The sequence below is a fragment of the Pteronotus mesoamericanus genome, unplaced genomic scaffold (genome assembly GCF_021234165.1).
Source record: "Pteronotus mesoamericanus isolate MK-2021 breed Mesoamerican mustached bat unplaced genomic scaffold, CSHL_Meso_final scaffold_507, whole genome shotgun sequence".
NCBI lineage: Eukaryota > Metazoa > Chordata > Mammalia > Chiroptera > Mormoopidae > Pteronotus > Pteronotus mesoamericanus.
Genome location: NW_026555319.1, coordinates 169644 through 192006, shown reverse-complemented (window position 1 = coordinate 192006; position 22363 = coordinate 169644). Strand labels below are relative to the sequence as shown.

At 48.9% G+C, this 22363-nt stretch overlaps 1 protein-coding gene across 1 annotated transcript; it reads right to left on the bottom strand.

Moving 5' to 3' along the window:
- Positions 1-5099: 5099 nt before the first annotated feature.
- On the bottom strand, positions 5100-21293 carry ZNF605 (zinc finger protein 605). Its single transcript, XM_054594191.1, has 5 exons — positions 21120-21293; positions 16645-16775; positions 13616-13736; positions 13301-13390; positions 5100-8900 (listed from the first exon to the last, which is right to left on the bottom strand). Exons 2-5 carry the CDS (start codon positions 16657-16659, stop codon positions 7111-7113), a joined length of 2016 nt encoding a protein of 671 aa, XP_054450166.1. The 5' UTR covers positions 16660-16775; positions 21120-21293; the 3' UTR covers positions 5100-7110.
- Between the last annotated feature and the right edge of the window lie 1070 nt (positions 21294-22363).

Here is a 22363-nt window from a genome sequence, read left to right as displayed (position 1 = left end):
CCGATTAGTAAAGTATTAAAAAATTTCTCCAAAAACAAACCCCTCCCCAGGTCCCACCCTGGCTGGTGTGGCTCAGCGGATTGAATGCTGGGCTGTGAACTGAAAGTCAATGGCTCAGTTCCCGGACAGGGCACAGGCCTGCAAGCAGCTCCCCGGCGGGGGCCTTGGAAGAGGCAGCTGATACCTCTCACACACTGATGTTTATCTGCCTCTCTTTCTCCCTCCCTTCCCCTCTCTCTAAAAGTAAATAAATAAAGTCTAAAAAAAAAAACCTCCCCAGTTTTCGTATTTGTGGAAATACCAGGTAATGAAATTAGGGAACGTATATTTGTTAAAATGTAAGCAAAAATAAATTTCCATTGTCGAGAGGCAAATGGCTCCAAGACAACTAGAGCGGCAGCCACAAAGGAAGGAAGATGCAGGTGCAGTCGCGGTTGGACCTCCAAGCAGTGCAGTGCCTGTGCCAAGTTCTTTTCCCTGGTGCTGTTCAGACTGTATTTCACACACAACCAATTTTATTTAAAACATCAACCTATTTGTTTAACTGACAGGAATTCTTGTTTTATATCCGTTATACAGAACATGAAACATTGTATGAAAATCAGAAAACATCTGATAGATTAAATACATTCTTTGGTCAATGGACAATCATGAAAAATGGACAAACAGACCATACCTCAAAGGACAGCACCGAGACGTTTTCCCTACATGCTCATTTTCCTGCTTCTCTTCATTCTAGGTCTCAGGATCCTTTATCCTGAAGATCAGTTCTCCATACAAGAAGGGAGGATGACCAAGATCAGCTCCGCTTTCCAGTTTTCAAATCTAGAGGAGGCCACTGCTCTCCAGGATCCATTTCACGCTATCTTGGTAAATACACTTGAGCCGCACACTCAAAGCCTGGGCGGTCACTGTGTCCAGAAGGACAGAACATAGCTGTGGTCAGTGGGTCAGACAATCACACTTGCAGGAAGGAGAGTCGGGCCATGGTTTGCGGGCCCAGGAACAGGATGGATGGACCAGACTCTGTGAGATTACCACAGTCCCACTCTAATTTTACCAATTGGGAAACTGGAGCCCCCAAAAGCTTTATTTGTTGAAAACTACACAGTAGTAAAATAACTAGTAATGCGAATGAGACATGCCTCTTGTGCTTCTGACTTTTTCAGACCCCTCAGTCTTCCTAGCTTTAGTCTGTGAAATATCGTAAATGTAAGGGTTTTGAGCTACTCGGAGAAATGTGCTGTTTTGAACAGGGATAACTACAGAGTAATAGTAGTCTCATAAAGAGTGCTTCATTTCTAGGGAGATGGGGGGGTTCTGCCACCTGGCAGCTGAGTGGCCTTGGTATGTCAAAGCACCTTAGAGTTAGTGATGCGCTTGCTAAAAGCCTAAAAAAGTGAAGTGCTAGCACAGAGCTCATGTAGCTCAAGCACCCCACCCCTGCACACACGCAGGTACCGCTGCATTAACAAACGCGAGTTCACGATTTCTCAGTCCTTCCATAGGAAACCCTCTCAGCGAGGCAAAAACATGCAATTTAGCACCCACACTCAGGCATTAATCAAAGCTGGGAACTGGCTGTGTGTGTGTGTGCGGCAGCAGGTGGAAGGCATTCAGAGCGGAAAGAGCGCCGAGGGCAGCTGTGTGTCCCCAGGCAGAGCACTGGACCGGGGGTGTGGGATCACACCGCCACCCTGTGACCTTTGGCAAGACACTGCCCATCTGTTTAAGAGGGTTTTGCGTTAGGTGACATCGATGGAGTTTCCAGCTCTTAACCGTCTGTGGTCCTACCCAGACGCTTGGCTTCAGAAGGCACAGCGTAGGTGTGGCTAAACCTTACACGTTGTGCCTCATCTCTACTTTTTTGGAAATTATATTTGGTATGGCTAAGCTGCAAGTATTCTACTCTTTTAAGCCACAGACAATTAAGGGAATCCCCAAGTTTAGTTTGCAAAAAAGCAGTTTTCCTTTGCCCAGATGCCAGACCCCAGCCAGGTGAGTGAAGGGCTTGGTGGGATGTTAAGTCAATACCGCCAACAAAAATGGATCGTGAGGTGCTTTTCACTTGATGTTTTAGGGGTATCTGATCATCCACGTTGCAAAGTGGTAAGACTTCAGATAAGGTTTGGGAAACCAAGCTGGAATGGAAGCCAGAGCTTATTGTTCGTAATGATCACACTCACACGTATCAACTCATCAAACAGTTTACTCAGTGAACACGTGGGCACAGAAGTTTTCTTTTTAAGTACAGCACCAAGGGAAGTGTTGGCAACAGGTCCGAGCTGGGGCAGCCCCCCGACTCCGAGACGCACCGTCGGAGGGAGCAAACGTCAGCAGCTAACAGAGGTGGTACCTCACTGAAGGAGCAGCAGCCTGACCTCTGTTTTCAGCTGTTGACCCCATTCTCATGTGGGGAGCACAGCCGGCCCCAGACCTCGGGCACCGTCACTCGACACATTCCACTTCGTGCCACCACTGCACCCAGCAGGATGAATGTGTGGAGCTCGCTTATGCCCTTGGAGCTGGCCTGGGGCCTCGGCCTGGGGTGAACGTGCCCAGCCATCTGGGTGGCGGCAGGGCAGTCACCTGGGGTGGAAACACTCCCCTGTCCCGTGATCATAGCAAACACCAGAAAGTCAATCTGCTTCCGTCGTCTTTGTGGGAGTCTGAGCTTGATTTCTTTTAAATACATAATTTCTATGGTAGGAACGCTTTAGATGAGAACCTCCAGTTATAAACGTCACTTGTATTTCTCTTCCTAGCATCTCAGCAGTGACTACTCTATCGCTACATTGTCTTTGTTGGGCACCTTTAACAATCTACACATTGATAAATACCTAAACATAACAATTTCAGTATAAAGTAAGTTTAGCATCTTGTGTTTATTTAATATTAGAATTCTGTAAGTAAGCCTCAATGACAAGAGGTCAACACTACCTGGATACAATGAGTAATGTCTGATCCAGATTCCAAAAACCCCGCAAGGATAATAAAGAACAATCAGATGGCGCCTCCAAACCCACAGATTGGGCCTCAGGACAAATTGACTATGTTTAAGGTCCGTGAGATGATGGGAGGAAACAGCAACACAGGGAAAGCATTTTTTAGCTGTAGTTCAGTTATATTCTTTTGAGCTGGTCTTGAGCTGTTACACTGCCTGCTTCTAAGTTGCAGACAGACATCACGAGATAAATAAAATGTCTTAAGATAATGTCCCTTCTCTACGTGGCGTAAATGGGGCAGGGAGCATCCTGGCGGTGGAAACCACTTCACCATCACACACAGACCGTCGCAGGGGGCTGTCACCAAGCTGTATTCCAATCATGCCCAACTCTCAGAATTTTTATTTCACTCACTAGCTGATTCCGTAAAGTCCGGGCCAGAGTGATACATGAGCTGATTTACACAGACTGCACTGTGAATGGTGCCTCCTTACACAGAAGGCAAACCTGCATGAAAAGCTCCTTCAACAAGCAGACTGAGGTGCAGAACCAAGTGGGAGAGAAGACACTGCTGTGCACGCAGCTGGAAGGCAGTTCTCGCCCTTTAAATGAGGCTCGTGTGCTGGCGAAGGTGCAGGAAGGTGAGATGGCAGAGAGACGTCTGACGACGGACGGACGGCGCTGCCGGTGTCGGGCCTCTTCTGCGGCCACACTCACTGCGCTTCCCGTGGTGGGGAGGGCAGCAACACGCGTGTGGCCCGGGCAGGGTCGATGCTCTGACGTAGTCTGGGACGGTAACGCGTGGCGCCTTTGAGGAGCTTCTCTATAGTAAGTGTGACTACGGAAGTGAAAATCTTGTCTGTGGTTACAGACAATGAATTACACAGAATAAAAATGGCGGAATATGGAATGAGGATGTTTGATTGCCCAGCACAATTTTTAAAAAGGAGTACTGGGAAGTACAGTCCATCACTCCTTTCTTCACACAATGGGTTTTTTCTTACACATACATAATTAACACACTGCTTTCTTATACATTGTTTGCTTAACCCAGAAATAGCATGAGAGGTCATAAATATCTTGGTGTTATTATTGAAGGAGGATAGCAGCTGCCAGACCACTCGCATAGGTGGCAACCTTCTGAGCATTCCCAGTTGTAGCAAAACGAAACAAAACACACTTTGATATTAGCTGTAATTTCTACTGAGTTGTTAAAACACAAAATATTGATATTTAATGTGGGAAATCTTGATAGTTGTCCATCTGTGCCCCCTTGGACTCAAGTACTAGTAACTGATGCTCATCATGTAGCACATGGCACTGAAAGTATTAGCTCAAGAACATTTGACGAAGGGACTATTTACAGTGTGTGTTTGGAATTAAGGAAACCAACCAGGGGAAGCAGCCTGAAGAGGGGGGAGGGGGATGTCACAAACTAAAGCTGAGGCGCCCACCGGGCACGGCCGCGACACCGGGAGAGACTCTGCCACGCGGTGGGCCAGCAGGAGGGGCAAGTGCGGACTCCAGCCTGCTGCCTCCCATGCTTCTCTCACACAGGTGCCTCCCGTGTTCAGCCTGAGCGGAAACCCGAGCCAAGCGGTCTGCAGGACGGCCCCGGGGACACAGAGCAGGGGGGGGGAGAATGGACAGGGGACACCGAGAACAGCCAGCGCACGCACAGATGCACAACACACATAACAGCTTCACGCAGCTGCTACAAATGCAAGTCACTCTGAGCCCTGAGCAAACAGGCTTTTGACTCAGGTGATGCAGTCTATTCAGCTGTTTTTAAAGGTTCACACTTATGTACTGTTGTGGTCAAACACTTCTAAATAGTTCATAACCCAAAATACATTGTCATTGCTTTGGCTGTAAGTAGGACTGTCACCTTTTATTTATTTATTTATTTATTTAAAGAGTTTATTATTTTTAGAGAGAGGGGAGGGAGGGAGAAAGCGAGGGAGAGAAACATTGATGAGTGAGCGATACATCAGTCGGTTGCCTCTTGCAGGCCTCCAACTGGGGACCTGGCCTGCAAACCAGGCCTGTGCCCTGACAGGGAATCAAGCTGGTGACCTTTTGGTTCACAGGCCAACAATCCACTGAGCCACACCAGCCAGAGCACAGCTGTTACCTCTTAAAAAGATTTTAAAATGAGAAAAATGTATTTCATATTTACCCATATAACCGCCATCTCTGGAACGCTCCCCTTCCTCCTGCAGACCCGGATTGTCACCTCGTGTTATTTTTCTGCTCACCACAACCTTCTTTTAATGTTTCCTGAAGGCAGGGCTACAGGATATAAATTCTCTCTCTCTTTTTTTATTCTTGTTTTGCTTTCATCTTTAATGGGTAATGGAACTCTAGGGTGAAGGTTTTGCACCCCTTTCCAGTAATTCGCAGATGTTACTCCATTGCCCTCTGGCTCGCACAGTGTCTGGCTGGGAGTGAGCTGACATCCTTTCTGTCCTTTTTCCCCCTCTTTGGGTTCTTTATTATTCATACAGGTTTTCATCAAATTGACGTGATGTCCATTGGCATGATTTTCTTTGTTTTTTGAGCTGCTTGAATATGTGGAGATATACTTTTTACATATGTGGAATTTTTTCAGCCATTACTTAGTCACATACTTTCTTTTGCTGCTTCTCCCTTCTCTCCTGGGACTCCAATCACATGTATATTACACACTGTAACCATTCTCTGCCGTCTGTCTTTTTTCTCCGGGTACATCATTTGGATAGTTTTTTTTTTTTCACTCTTCAAGCTCGTTATTTTTTGTTCTTCTACATCTAATCTGTTGTTAATTGCACCATTTATTTTTAAATTTTAAGATGTTCTCATCCTGAGAAGTACCATTTGGGCTTTAAAAAATATATCTTCCACTTCGGCTTCCATCAAATTCATGCTTTCTTCTATATAATAGTTATATGAACATCCTTGTCTACTAATTCCAACCACTTCAGTCTTTTCTAGGTCTCTGTCTACCAATTTTCTACTTGTTATAAGCCACATTTTCCTGCTATTTTGCATGCCAGTGAGTTTTTAGATGCCAGACACTGTGGGTCCAGAGCATTTTTTAATCTGATGTGACTTACCATCACCGCCAAGGCAGCAGCTGTCTGCGAATTCTACATGATGTCCCCTGTGATAAAAGCTGCTTCCCTCTGGCTGGTAGGAACTGTTCTCAGCGCTGCACTGAGTTCTAGGAACTGTTTAGCCTCCTGCTTTCTGTCCTACTTTATCTGATCTCAGGAATTTTCTTTTCACCAATATGCAAATTGGCACTAAGTTTAAAGACTCCAGGGGATGCCTCGTAGACTTCTGCAGTCCTCTCCCTAAGAAGCTGCTTGTTTCCCAGTACTTTCCCTTGCACGTTCTAGCTGTGGCGGCCTCCCAAAACGCCTATTCAACAATTCTACTCAGTTCAGCCATACCACGTCTGTTACCTTCCCTGAACTGCAGCCTAGAAACTGCCACCACTTTGTCTGCCTTCTGCCATGCATCACAAACCCGGGCTTGTATGTCTAAAAACCATTATTTCATATATATTGTACAGCTTTTAGCTGTTTAAGGCAAGAGAGTTAATCTATTTGTTCTGCCACCATGGCAGAAAGAAAGCTTCACTTAAAACACATCTACCATTTAAAAATGACCATCTTTTATATAATTTATATACAATAAACAGTTGCTTTATAGAATTATTTCAATAGGATCATGCTTACCTTGAATTATTACAACTATTCCTCCATCTGAAACCTCTATGGACATACTCAATATTTCCCCTATGTATATTCTCTAGTATACTGTGAGTTATCCTTACTTAATGAAATCTTTCTCTCACTCGCTATGACAATACAGTTTTTCTCCTGTTTAGGTCTTCTAAATGTTCAGTGAGCTTTCACTTTTAACCAAAAGGTTCTGTACTGTTACAATATTGACACATAACTTATCAATGTATAATAAGTTTGTCTTCTGAGAGAAGGCTTTTGTATTGTCTACTAAAAAAACAAATCTCTTTCTGAATTCTGTTTAGTGACACTTGTCTAATAAAAATTTTTTCCAACAGTCACTGCATTGATAGTTTCTCTCCTCTGTGTCCTCAGAAGTATCAGGAGGCAAGACATCTGCTAGCAGGCTTTCCATACTGACTGCACTCATGTGGTTTCTATCTTACATGATTTCTCTGATGGATCACAAGCTGTGACTTCTTGTTGAAGGTAGTCCCACACTCATTGCACCCATAGCATTTATCTCCTGTATGAAGTCTCTGATGTCTCATAAGGTGCGACTTTCTGGTGAAAGACTTCCCACATTCACCACATTTATAGGGTCTCTCTCCTGTATGAATTCTCTGATGTATGATCAGTTGTGCCTTCTCGAAGAAAGCTTTCGCACAATCACTGCATCCATAGGCCTTTTCTCCTGTGTGATTTCTCTGATGTTTAATGAGCTGCACTTTCTGAACAAAGGCTTTCCCGCATTCACTGCATGCATAGGGTTTCTCCCCTGTATGAATTCTCTGGTGCCTAAGAAGCTGTGGCTTCCAGGCAAAAGCTTTCCTACATTCACTACATTCAAAGGGCTTTTCTCCAGTATGGGTTCTCTGATGGTGAATGAGACTTGATTTCTCACTGAACGTTTTCCCACATTCACTGCATTCATAGGGTTTCTCACCTGTGTGAGTTCTCTGATGGGATATCAGGCTGGACTTCTGGGTGAAGGCTTTCCCACATTCACTGCATTCAAAAGGTTTCTCTCCAGTGTGAGTTCTCTGATGTGTGAGGAGCTGTGACTTCCCAAAGAAGGTCTTCCCACATTCTATACATCCATAGGGCTTCTCACCTAAATGAAGTTTCTGATGCCTAACGAGCTCTGACTTCTTAAAGAAGGCTTCTTCACAGTCACTGCACTGGTAGTTCCTCTCTCCTGTGTGAGTTATCTGATGTCTGACAAGCTGTGGTTTTCTGATGAAGGCTTCCCCACATTCACTGCATTCATAGGGTCTCTCCCCTGTGTGAATCCTCTGATGTCTAATGAGGAGCGAGTTCCTGCTGAAGGCTTTTTTACACTCACCACACACATATGGTTTCTTCCCTGTGTGAGTCCTCTGATGAGTAATGAGCTGGGATTTCCAGAAGAAGGCTTTTCCGCAGTCACTGCATGTATAGGGCTTCTCCCCGGTGTGTGTTCTCTGGTGTGTAATGAGCTTTAAGTTCTGGGAGAAAGATTTCCCGCAGTCAGTGCAGCCATAGGGCTTCTCCACTGTATGGGTTCTCTGGTGTCTTTTCAGCTGCGACTTCCTGCTGAAGGCCTTCCCACACTCGCTGCAGCCGTAGGGCCTCTCCCCTGTGTGCGTCCTCTGGTGTAAAATGAGCAGTGACTTCCTACTGAAAGCTTTGGAACATTCACCACACCCGTACGGTTTTTCTCCTGAGTGAGTCCTTTGATGGAGAGTGAGCAGTGACTTCTGGGAGAAGGCCTTCCCGCACTCGCCGCAGCCGTAGGGCTTCTCCCCTGTGTGAGCTCTCTGATGTATGATGAGCTGTGACTTCTTGTTAAAAACTCGGCCACATTCCACACACAAATAGACTCCTCTGTGTGTTATGTGGTTTGCAATGAGCCATGACTCTTTACTGCTGCTCTTTCTACATTTACTGCAATCACAGAACTTTATTCCACCATTGGTTCTGTCAGTTTCGATAAAGAATAACAATTTTTTATTGAGCTCAAGTTTCTTTCTTCCACAGTTGTTTTTTTGAAGAAGAAAATCAAAAGGATGATTCAGACTTTTTTCACCAGTGCCACTTTTACAGAGTCTCATTCCTAAATGAACAAAGTTAATGCTTGAATGAAATATTTTACCCAAAACATCATATTCATGGCCTCTCTCCATGCTTTTAAGCTTGTGTTGATTATCTTGGTGCCACATTTTGAGATTATTATCTAGCCAGAGTTCTAAAAAGGAAAAAAATGAACCATATTGTGTAAATACCCCAATGAGTATGCTTATTAAATAAAACTTCCAAAATGGAGCCTAGGATCCCAGTCCCCACTAATCCCCCCACCTAAAATCTCCCAAATACAATGTCTACTTATTAGGCATTACAACTTTTAACAAAAATTACACTAGATTTTAAAAATTACAATTGTTTATAATACACTAAATTTTAAATGGGGAAGATGAAATGCATTCAAGGAACAGTGGCCATGAGATAAAAAAACACTGGCACGATCGCTCCTCAAATACTGGGAGGAAGGCAGGCGAGCGCTCCAGCATCAGAGGGCTTACCATACAGGGAAGACGAAGACTAATAGGTCGGAGAGAGATTACACACATTGTTGAATGTTTTAAAGGAAGAAATACTGAACACAATGCACAATAAATGTAGGATATCAACTTTACATCTGAAAGATGAGAAATACTAGTTTTCTGCATTATCATTACATTAAAAAAATTCTCATTCAAGATCATCACCTGAATCACTGATATCAGTAACTGCACCACCCTTAGAACTACCTCTTGGAATTATCCGAGAGTTCTCCAGAGCTCAGTATCAACATTTTATTTAGGTTTCTTGACATTTTAACTGAATCTATAACCTACTATAGATTGAATCTATAATCTATTACATATTGAATCTGTATATAATGCTCTCAATGGAAATTACTCCAAACCACAAGAATTCTTTGCATAACATTAAGACAGAACAAGTACAGTTATTTGTAATTTCCACAATATGACCATGTATTGACTACTTTAAAGTGATCTTGTCTTTTCAAATTATAAAAGAAAGTTTAGGAAAGTTAAAGACATAATAAAAGGGAGCCATGGAAGAAATGGGCCAAGGAAACAAGTTACAGCAACAAAAGAAGGCTGCTTGGAGCTGAGGAGGGGGAAGTCAAAGGCGGTAAACGTGCCTGTGGAGAAGACGCCTGGGGTGGGGACGGAAGGCTGGGGGGGGGGGGGCTCCAGAGAGGGGGAGGGCTCCTGTGGTCTTTAAAGGTTTGTTTACTTTAGGATGAGGTTCTTCGCTGGCAACTGGGAGGTAATGCTCCCAGGAAGTACTCTGCAAGAGGAAAGATCTGTCTAGATCTCAAGGGTGCCGGAAAAGGCAGGATCAGGAATGCTCCCCTGGAGCCTCCAGGAAGGGCTGCAGCCTGTGCACAGCTTGGTGATGCCTGCACCACCTGCTCATACTCCCAGAGGGAGCAGGAAACTAAGGAGGTAGAAGAGATGGCAAAGGAGCTCAGCTGAACATAGAAGAATAAAGTTAAAGAACAAAGATGGGAAGAAGGGGAAGAAGGAGCACAGAGGAAAGACTGATTGGATCTTCATTTTCAGTTTGCAAAGAGCTTTATGATTTGAGCAAATGGACCTGAAAGGGTTATGAGTAGGTGTTAAAAGTCCCATTTAGATGAGAAAATTCAGGCTCTAGGTGTTTAAGTTACTTGGCCAAAGAGGTTAGATTTGCATGCAAGCAAAGAAAAAGGAAGGAGTATGCAAAATTTCAACATCGAAAGGTATGTGAATCGGCTTTGACTGCGATTGGTTTTTGAATAGGTAGGTGCTGAATTTTTCTTTTCAAAAATATTAATGATGATTTCAGGTCAAGAAGGCAGTGTAGGCAGACGTGGCTTGCTTCTTCGCACAACCACATCAAAATTACAACTAAAATATAGAACCACCATCACTCACAACTGTCAGAAATCGGGTTGAATAGAAGTTTAACAACTACGGAATTAAAGAAATCACATCCCTCCAAACTGGTAGGAGAGGCAAAGACACAGAACGGGCCGGTCCCACATCCACATGTGATGGGTAAAGAGTCTGGGGGATATCTCTGGAGCAGGGAGTCCCAGCCCCACACCAGGCCCCCAGCCCCGGGCAGCAAGGCCAGGAAGGTAAGTCCCCATAGCATCTGGCTGCAAAAACCAGCAGGGACTGAGTCGGTGGAAGAAACTTCTGGAGTCTGAAGCAGTTCCTTTTGAAGGACCCACACAGGGCCTCACCTACTCGGACTCGTTCTCTCTGAGCCCCAGCACTGCGAGAGCAGCTGGAAAGGCTCCAGTGGCACCCAGGGAGCACCTGAACTGTCTGGCATCAAGCAGGGAGCTAGGGGACAGTTTTCTTCCAGACAGAAAGGCAGGCAGAGGCACAGGGCCAGCAGCTGGGGCCATATCTGACTCCATCACCCTGGCTCACACTGTGTCCAGCCCTGGAGATCCCCTGAGACTCCGGCCCACCCCATTTACAGCTTCTAACAGAGGCTTTTCCATATGAATGGCGGTCTTGGCTCAAGCTTCACAACTTCCTAAATCCTCTCCGACAAGCAGCAGCCGGCCTCAGCGAGCCCTCCGCCCCCGTACTTCTTGCTGTGTGGCCCCAGGCCTGGCACTAGCAGAAGCAGCCTAAAGTCACAGCTTGGCTTCACCTGGGAATCTCCAAGCCCAGGACAAGTAACAACCTTCTCAGAATGCTCTATAGCTCAGGCAGGGTGGCCCCGGGCAGAACACAGGTGTGGGCTGACCTTGGCCTGCGCCACCCGGAAACCCCAGGGGCAGTGCAGCCAGCGGACAGCTACCGACCACGTCGGAGCACCGCCACCCTGCCCCCGCACAGCTGGTCCTCCACGGAGGGCGGAGGTTGGTTGGTGGTCACAGCCAATATTTGCTGAGAGTGCGGGCACACTAATAAACACCTTTTTAATTCCATCACGGTACTTATCAAGTATGTAAATATCTGTGTCTCTCATACTAGAATGTAAACCCTGAGGACGGAAAACAGTCATGCATTCCCACCACACGGAACATAAGAGCCCTCAACACCCAAGAAGAAATACACTTCACTTACCACTGAACTTCTAAAGCAGTTTGTTTCTGCTTAATCTTGATAATTAACTTTGCATTTTTAACAAACATGTTTTAAGGTCAAATACTGAATTGAATATTTTACACTTTTGAATTTTCTTCTAAATTAAAATTCTCTGGTCCCTCAAGGTTATTGCATGACTCACATTTTCTCTTAAATCCTCTCCTTCCACATAATAGCAGTGGTTCTGAATTAATGGGGAAACATAAAATCTATCTTCACAGCTTTTCCAGACTACACAAACCTAGACCTAATCACCCATGGAATGGGGCCTGGACATTTGTAATCTGAAACACTTGCCAAGGTAAGACGAAACACTTGCTTAGACAAAAACCTTTGTACTAAAGAAGTATTTGATGAGTAAGAAAGTTGCCGCCTTCCCCCACCCCACAACCACCAAGTAATGGAATGTTTAATAATTACCTATCTTAAATTCCATAGAGAATAGACAAGTTACTTGCCACCTTTCTATGTGGGAAAACACAGTGAGGCCTCTTTGGAGAGGGAATTCCATATAATGTCTGACAGGCCTGGGTTCCTAGAAAATAATGCTAAATGGGCAGAGAGTTCAGAAAAGGCTGAGAGACCAGGAGCACTCACTGTAGGTGAAAAAGGAGCTCAGGCTGAAGGGGAACAGTTCTGAGTGGGGAAAGCACACTGTACACAACGGCCCACGCTCAGGGAAAACGTGTCTCAGATGGCAGGAAGAGACCAGTTCAAATGGAGTTAGCCGTGATCTCTGGGCGCAGAAACACTAGACAGATAAGATGCTGCCATGCATGAGGCTCTTCTACATAAGTGGAGTTTAAACATCACAGCAGGTAACGGGGGTCTCACACCTGGCAGACCACTTGATGGGATGAACGAGAAGCTTCGGAGAAGCTAAACGTCACGTGCACCACAGAGAAGCCCCGGAGGCCGACCGTCACGCTGAATCTGCCCAGAGGCCAGGAAGAGTACACCCACTCTTTAAGGGATTTAGTTTTTGTCCTATGACCCCACAGGAGTCACCTACCCTCTGTGGGTTTCAAAGGAAATCTGACACACTAGAAGGAGAAAAGATACATGTAAAGGAAATTCAAAGGTAATCAGTGTCACCTGAGAAAAACCTACAGCTTCTTCAAGACCGAGGAGTGAAGCCTGGCTCTGCTGGCTGGACTGAGGCAGCAGCGGAGACGGCGGCTGCGGAGGCTGGGACAAGAGCTTCATCCACGGAAGCGAGGGCCTGACGGACAGGCCGCTGCCGTGGGGGGGATGGGGCTGCGTCTCACTATCGACTGCACGCAGAGAGGACACACCCTGGTGTGGAGGCCAGAACCTAGAGCGCTTTCCAAGTCATGCAGAACCACGTCGCGAGTCCCGAGTCGACTCTAAAGACGCGGGGATTTTCAACAGTTTTATAGATAACATTTCAAGAGTGCCAACCTATCATCCAACACCTGAGATTTCACTTCCAGGGTATGCTGGGCACGTGATTATTTCTCACCTGAGAAGTGGTGACCCAAGATTTCTTCGCTTACTATCCAGGGCTCCTGCTCCACTTTGAAAACAGCATCAGGTTTGATAGTTTGATAACCTGTTAGTTGGAAACACAGAGGACTTGGACACCATTGCTTGGACTGAGGCACTCTTAAATGTGAAAATATTTTACTACAAAAGCTACAAAATAAAGGGAATAAAAATATTTAACTGCTGTGTATAAAAGAACCTATAACATACAAAACTTAAATCCAAAATCAGTGAAGTGTTAGAGGTCCGATAGCTATCAGGCACACGCTGCATCACATAAGAATGTTCTTACCCAGGAACACTAGATTGCTGCAGTTCTCCAACATCACGTCTCTGTACAAGTTCTTTTGGGTAGGAGTTAGTAGCCGCCACTCCTCCAACGTGAAATCCACAGCCACATCCTCAAAAGATATCTAGAAAAGCATAATTCCTGTGAAATTTTCAATGATTCTCCTGTAGAATGCAGGCTTTCTTCTCCCTAGAAGGGGGCAGCCACGGTCACTGAGCAGAGCAGGGTGGCCGTGATGGGTGTCACCTGCAGCAGTGGCTGACAGGAGGGTGTACCTTCGTCCTGGAAACCCGCTCCTGCTCCCTCTGGGGCACCCAGATGCCACCTAGGGAGGCAGCCGGCGCAGGAGTCCTGGAGACAAGGGCCCGAGGCCTGCCCACACCCCCTGCGGCAGCTGAGAGAGGGGCACCTCCTGCAGCCGGAGACAACTGCTGCCCCTCTCACCGTCTGATCACGAGCCAAACAGGCGGCCGGCAGGCTCCTCCCGCCCCCCCCTCCCCCCGGAAACGGTCAGGTGAACGCTTTGTGTGCTCAGCCACTGAGGCTTGGGGTAGGGTGTTACATAGCCATGGTTAACTAATATCCTAATCTTGCATTATACCTTGAGAGAGAGAGAAAAATGTTATTAAAATATTTATCATTATGAACTCATTCACCTATGTCCATTGAATAAGATATTGAATAGCTTGTCTTTAAATAAGCATGGTGTTTATCAAAGAGCGCGATGCCCCGTGCAGTGGGAGACCTTCAGGCAGCCTGGCTTCTACCTGCTGAAGGACAGTACCATTTCTGTCACTGTCAAACCCAAATCCCATCTGTGCATCTAAAACACCCTCCTCCCCCCGGGGTGGTTCTGCTCCCAAGTAGGGACAACTAGCGGGCTCCCTCCGATGCCTCCTAGACACAGACGCTGGACACTCAAGGGTTCTGGAACTGTGACAGGTGTATAAAGAAAAGATGAGGAAGGAAAAAGAACCATGTTCCAGAACATGTCGTCTTTTTGGGCCGGAGGCAATACGGTGACACAGGGACCATGAAACAAGGACACACGGGGCACAGCAACAGAAGGCAAAGGACCTGGGGCAGCAAAACCTGTAAAATAACGGTGCAGTGCTCACATGACCTGATTTCGAATCTTTCTATACAGCCACGGTAATGAAAACGAGGTGGTATTAGTGAGAAAGCACACGTGCGGTGGGGGACAAAAAACCCCAGAATTCCCTTCTGGAGGGCGGGTCCCTTGAAGTACAGGCTCCCCCGCCAGGCGCTTGGTGAGTGCGGAGCCCACCTGTACCAGCTGCCATTGTCGCGAGAGGCAGCGCTCGGCTTCAGTGGGATTTTCCCTTGAAGGCTCACGCGTTTGCCCATCTCACGGCGGTGACTTACCTGCCCACCTGCCCACCTCAGCTGAACGGTGAGCAGTATTTGACCAAACACAGCACGACCCCATGCCCCGCCCTTCCTATTCACCCAGTCTTGCCCGAAGTGACTGTTTTTGTGTTTTCCCAGATGAAAGAAGTCCTCAAAGGGAAGCATTTTGCCGATGTGGCAGAGGTGAAACAAAGAACAGCAGACGCACTCGGCAAGAAGAAGGAACAAACAACATGGGTGAATTGCGAAGACATGATTCCATTATGTAACGCTCTGGAAGAGGAAAGCTGTGGAGACAGAAGACAGATCCGTCGTTGCCAGGGTCAGGGATGCAGAAAGGCGAGGCTCGGAGCCGCCTGCAGAGACGGAATGTGGCTGTGGCTCCGATCACATGAGCTGAGCACTTTAAAACTCGTATGGGGGTCCCGCTGCACTGACAAAGGCTTTGCCTGGCAGGCCTCGGGGGGCGCTGCCCTCAGACATCAGACCTGGTGGGCAGACTCGGACGGGGCTGCAGCCAGGGCTTCAGGGCCTGGCCGGCCATGAACTCGTGCAGCCTCGGTCTCCTTATCTGAGGCTTCGCTCAGGTGCCTCAGCCAAGACCTTCTGGGGGGGGCGGTGAGGGGGAGGGGGACCTGAAGTCGCTGCTCATTCTGACTCAGCTCTCCGGCCCTTCCCCCTCACCCTCCTCCTGACCAGGACCATGAACCTGCTGGGGATCCCTGGGAAGTGGGCTGACCCCACGCCTGTGCTGATGCACTCCCCCCCCCCCGCCCCCGGCCTGGTACCGTGGGAAATGCACGGGGGTCGGTGCCTTCTCCGCTGCGCTCTGGCCGCACCACCACGGCACCCGGTGAAAGGTTCAGCACTCCCATCGCAGCCGTTGCTGTAACCGGCTCCTCTGACGCCGGGCAGCTGGGCTCCTGACCCAACCACACATTGACCAAGGGGAAAAGTGGGTATCAGTCTGCATTAGTTAAAACAACAGCATTTTTTAAAGAAAGAAAACTCAGTGGGTAGGAATGGCTTTGAAAGGTGAAGGGACATGCGTTTTTTTTCCCTGAGTCAAGAATGTAAAGAAGTAGCGCTGAAGGCAGACACCTCCATGCCCAGCTTCCTCCAAAAGAGGCAAAACCACGTCTGAGAGAACGTTACAGGGCTGCCCGAGAGTTTCATAAGGATCACCTACCTACCTCTGCCCTAAAACTAGAACATCCGCAGCACATGTCCCTCACGCCCCCTGCTGGTCCTCTGAACACCAGCGCTCTGAGGCCTCCTTGAGATTCACACCCTTCACTGGCAGGGGTGGGGCTCTCGAAGAATCCTTCCATATAAATGTGTTTATTATGAGGTGGTGCTTAGGATTCTGTCTGTGATATAAGCGAGTAAACAGCTATCAACGTGTTTCCTCTGCATGTAATCATCAGGAAGTGCTTGCTCCTACCGAGGAACTGCTCTGCCTTTTGGAGCTGTTCCTGCTGCCCTTGTACTTCTGTGTTCCACCTTGAAGACTGTGCGATTCTACATCCACTTGTGCTTCTTTGACACCCTTCCCAGGTTTATACCACTCTCCCGGTTATGGGCTAAATGTAGGTGCTCGCAGAGACTCCCGTAAGCCTCACCACATCCACGGAAAAACTGGAGAATAAGAGATGGCTCACCTGTGACATGGTCATTTTCTGCCGTTCTCGGCCTTCTGTGTCCTGACGCACTGACAAAGGCCTCTATCCAGGGCTGTACCTGGCCTCTGCTTCCTTATCTTGCCTCGGTCATCTTGTTCCTGAGAGCGGGGCTGGGGATGCAGCGGGAATTTCATTTCAGATGGTTTAAGTAAATCACCATCTCTCTTACTCGGAACTCAGGCGAGCCATTTGCTGCGCTCCAGTCAGAAGCAGGAGGGAGCGGGAGCCACTGCCGGTCTCAGCTGAGCCTGACACTGCCCTTGGCAGCCCTAGCTCCCACTTGGAAACACCAGGTGGAAGGCCGTTGCCTCACTGATTCAACCAAACATACCCAGAGCCTCCCCGCCCTCCAACACACACGTGCACGTGCGCGTGCACGAGAGCACACTGCAGAAACCTCAGCAAAGTCTGGGCGTGCCATCTTGGCTCACCCATTCTGCAGCAACATTTCCTGGGGGCACTTAAAAGCACTCGCATACTAGCTTTTAGATCAAGATGGCGAAGCAGCCTGGGGTGCTGGCTCTCTACCCCCAAATCGGTCCTGGAGCAGAAGAAAGCAGAGGTCAGGGAACTAAGGGAAAGAGCAACAAGAAGCGAGCCCTGGGGGGACAGGCCGTGGTGCACCTGAGCGCACACCTGCGCAGCCCTGCGCAGATGGCAGCGGGAGGGGCCTAAGGGAACCTTGGTGCGCCTTCTCCGGCTCCCGCCGGGGCCCAGCAGGCCCAGCACCGGTCCGCGGGGATAACGGAGGCAGGTCAAGCTGCTGCTGAGTTCAGGAGCCAAGGAGAAGGCACGTGCTGCCCAGTGGCCTGTGGGCCTGCACTCATCTCTCAGCTTCCCCCGCTGCCCAGGGAAAATGTTCCACCAGGGCTTCCTTCTAAGGGCCCCAGACTTCCGACTTGAGGGGCTGCTTCAAGCCGTGGTGGGACTGGGCTGCCCAGTGGTTCCACGGGGCTGCTCCCCTCTCTTCAAAAGCCTGGCCTTGGCGCTTCCCTGCTGCCAGTTACCAGCACTTGGGCGAGAGTGGCTGACACCTCTAGGAAAACACAAGCTCAGAGGCCTGTGAGGGCAACTGTAAATCAAAACTAAGAAAAAAAGAAAGGAAAAAAGAAACCTAATTCTCCCTCATGCAGAAAAGAGAAACTCCCAACCCCTATCCAAAGGACATTTACATTAGGAAACCTGTAATTGCAAATCCTTTCTCTGCCCCGTTGAGATGTGCATTAATCTTTTCTAAAGCTAACTGGGCCTCTTCCAGTTCAACAGTCCCAGAACGTGAGTGTCTTTCCTAAGGACCTGGAAGCCGTCTCTTGGGAGGTGGATGGGCTGTATCCCAGTTTCTGGGAGGACAGGAGCCTCAGCATCCTGACTTCAACACCCAGCTCCATCACGAAGATAAAAGGATGACTTTTTTTCTTTGGATAAAGGCGATTAGCTAACACAGGTGGCCACCCCACTCACCAGGCAAATTAAGGATGGACTGTGTGTGGCAAGCGATCACTTATCTGAGAACGTGCCTGACGGACTGTGCCTCCCCGGCCAGAGCAAAGGCGGGCCACCTCCCTGCACTCTCTTCAGCGCACTGCTCGCAGTCTGCCCTGAGACAGAGTCCGATTCCACCAGTAAAGGGCGCAGCCCCGCCAGACCACCCTCTACTCAGACACCAGCTGCGAACCCCGGTTACTGGTGCTTCTAACCCGCTGGCTACAGACTGGAGGTCCCCGTGCCCCTCCACTTCAGACCCCGGCACAGGGCAGGGCGTCCCCTGTACCTCGGACCCACAGGCCGTAAACCAAGGATTCCCGTGACCCCTGCCTTGGGTCAGTGACTCTGCTGGACACCCATTCCACCTTTATGCCCCTGATACATTTTCAATGACTGAGACCGAGAGACCAAATATTGTAACAAAAGATGCTCCTAGCGCTGGCTGATGTGGCTCAGTGAATTGAGTGCCACCCTGTGAACCAAAGGGTTGCCGGTTTGATTCCCAGTCAGGGCACATGCCCGGGCTGTGGGCCAGGTCCCCAGTTGGGGGCACGTGAGAGGCAACCACACATGGATGCTTCTCTCCCTTTCTCCCCACCCTCCCCTTCTCTAAAAATAAATAAATAAATAAATATCTTAAAAAAAAAAAAAAAGATGCTGCCAGTGTTCTTATGGCTTCAGAAATTCCAAAGGATCTGTGAACCAGAAACTGGGGATGAAGACCAAATATATTGAATAAATACCTTTTGGCCACCTGAATGACCCAATATATATTAGAAACCACATCATGCCCACTATCACTTACCCTATGTGCCCACCATCCTCCCCCACTGGGCCCCAATTATTAATTTCACAGGTCTCCCCTCTAAGAACTTCAATTACACACACTGTGGGTCCCCAGTAAATCATCTAGCAAAGTCCCCAATTGCTAACCCCAAGTGACAAAACCAATTCACAGGAGTGTATGGATCAATGAAATCCAAAGCCTCTCCACAGCCACGCCCCCAGTCGGACACCCACAGGACACTCCGTCCCTCCAGGCTCTCCCTCCCTCTGCCCGCATAGCCCTGCAGGCCCTGACCGCTGACTCCCATAGGCTTCCAAACGCTGACTCCAAGAAACACCACCATGGGCTCCCCAGACCCGGTTCAATAACCTCCACAGAATCTGTTCATTGGATAGAAAGTGAGTCAGTGAAACCCCAAAGGCTGGACCCCCAAGAACCCCATGGAACTCCAACCGTTCCCTCCCACAGGTACCCGTTCACTCACCCTGACAGGTGCCTATCCCGCTGTCCCAGAACCTGCTGTCTCCCATCATTAAACCCCAGGCGTCCCTAACCCAGAACCCAGATCACACCAGGCCCCCCGACCCTTCCCATCCGCAGCTCTCCAGCCTACCCCATGCTCACCCGCTGTTCACTGACACCTGGTGATCCCCCTGGAAGGGCCTCTGGTTCTCCACAAAGCCCAGTGCCCCGGCCCCTCCAGCGACTCCAATTACTAACCCAAACGTCAGCTCACTCACAACCCCCCCCAACAGGCCACGTGCTAACTGGTATCTGGCTGTCACTGACACACCATGGCCCCATCTCTGACGCCCCAATTACAAGGCCTCAAACACTACACAGGCCACCTGGCGGTCACCTCCACTGAGAAATCGACCACCAGTCGGTCCAATGAAAATCAAATGCAGACTCAGCAAAGAAGTATTTTATCGCAAAGGGTTGTTGGGGCAGGCCCACTGCCGCAGGCAGGACACTGCTGCCCTCAGAGGCACAAGCATTTGCAGAAGGTGGGGAGTGTTGTTGTTGTTTTTCTTTTTAAGATTTTATTTATTTTTAGAAAGAGGGGAAGGGAGGGAGAAAGAGAGAAACGTCCACGTGTGGTTGCCTCTCACGCGCCCCCTGCTGGGGACCTGGCCTGCAACCCAGGCCTATGCTCTGACTGGGAATAGAACCTGCGACCCTCTGGTTCGCAGGCCGGTGCTCCATCCACTGAGCCACACCAGCCAGGGCAGTTTTGGTTCCTTTCACACAGAAAGGGGTAAATCAGGTTAGAGGAGCCAAGTGTGGGGAAGCAGGTGGAAGGGCGGGGGATCAGGACACGTTCCCGAGTGGGGACCGAAGTTCAGGGAACTCGCGGAAGGAGAGAATTTGGGTTAACGAGCATTTAAAAAAAAAAAAAATCCTCACCCGCAGCTTTTTGGTGTGTGGGACGGCGTTCCCACCAACCGAGCCCCCAGCCAGGGCGCGTTAACAAGCATTTTGTCCCCACTGATCAGTGAGGCGAACAATTCAGCTAATCAATGATAGGTTGTCAAGAAAGAATTTGGAGGGTCAGCATCTGGCCTTGTCACTGGTCACACAGGGGCCCGAGTGAGCCTCACCCAGCTAAGGGAGAAGGGGCCCTTTGCAGGGAGCTGTTTCCCGGAACCGGAGGGTGGCAGGTGAGACCCTACGCTGTCGCCCCCAGCAGGCCGTCCGGCGGACGAAATCCTTCATCCAACCGCTCCGAGCCCCCTAGGTGCCCTACGACGCCTCACCATTCTCCCTAAAGGCATCCAGGTCACCGATCATCCGGCCCAAACTGCTCCCCGGGGCGCCCCCACTGCCAGCCCCTGCTGCCTCGGGCCCCCACACCCGTCGCCGCGTCCACGGGCCCCCAGAACCCCGCCCAGGGACACTCGCCCAGTGAACTCCTTACACTGGGTTCACAACCACGCATCACCGCCCAGCCCCAAGTTAGTGATGTTCACAGATTCTACGCTCAAAAGTCCCCAGATTAATCAGCTCCACGGTCTCCTCGCAGTCCCTCATCCCGCCACCACGGGCGGGCCCGCCGTGATCCCCACATCTCCGTCCGGCCGCCCACACACGCCGTCCCGCATCCACTCGTACGGACCCCTGTCCGCTACCGCGGCCGCGTCCTGCTCCCGCCCTCTCCGCGAGCCCCGCGGCCCCCACCCACCTGGACAGGAACCGCACGCGCCGCGGGGCCGTCCTCCGGGCCCGCCTGGCACCGGCCCCAGGGACTGTGGGGTGCGCGCGCCGAGGTGGACGCGGGTCTGCCAGGGTCACGGGGGCCGCTCCACGCCGCAACCTCACGGCCCCGCCTCTCGTCACACACCCTTTCCCCTTGGGACCGCAGTACCGCGCGGACACCAACCGACGGCGTTGTGTCCGCGCAGAACTACATTTTCCGGAGTTCCGCTCGCTGCAGAACTACATCTCCCAGAGGGCTCTGCGGTATGCCTCGCAGGATTGATAGGTTCGAGGTTTGAAACCTTTCTGCCGCTGCAGGGGGCGCGCGGTTCAGAGGTGGGTGGAGCGGGTGCTAAGGCTCAAAACGTGTGTGGGAGCCAACCAGGTTGTGTCCACAGGAGGGACGTTCTCTATCCTTTGTATTTATGATCATACCTTAAAATAATTTATAAAACGAAAGTAATGTAGGTATCCATCCAATACATCCAATCCAACAGTCCTAACAAAAGGACTGAAAATAAATGAGGAATTTAGGGAGAAATTAAATGCAATTATGGAAAGAAAAAAGTTAATGAATATAAAAGCAGAAATTAAGGAATTAAATAGGAAAAAATTGATAAATCCAGTTCCATATGTTCATAAAAATTATGCACATTTAACAGTCTTGGTAGTATTCTCTGTCAACTACTTTTAATGGATTCATGGTATTTTTTATTTGAGTCTTTCCTGTTCTTGCTAATCTTGTCTAGTTATTTGCTTTTATCTTTAAATTGCCTTTCCTTTGCTTTGCTTTGGCTTACTTTGTTGTTATTTAATGACTTTTTGAGAACTAAATACATGTTTTGTTTTTACTGTTACAATTATTCAAGACTATGAAATTCCCCGTCATCACAGCTTCAAGTTTCTCCCGTAAATTCTTTTTTAAAGATTTTATTTATTCATTTTTAGAGAGAGGGAAAGGGCGGGAGAAAGAGAGGGACAGAAACATCAATGTGCGGTTGCCCCTCACTCGCCCGGCATGCGGGACTGGCCTGCAACCCAGGTATATGCCCTGGCTGGGAATCGAACCGGAGACCCTGTGGGTCGCAGGGCTGGTGCTCAGTCCACTGAGCCACACCAGCCAGGATTCTTCCATAAATTCTTGTATGGCGTTGTCTACAGTTTTGTCTGTATTTTCCTATTTCATTCACTGTTTGTTCAATAGAAAGCTTTTCAAACGATTTTCAAACA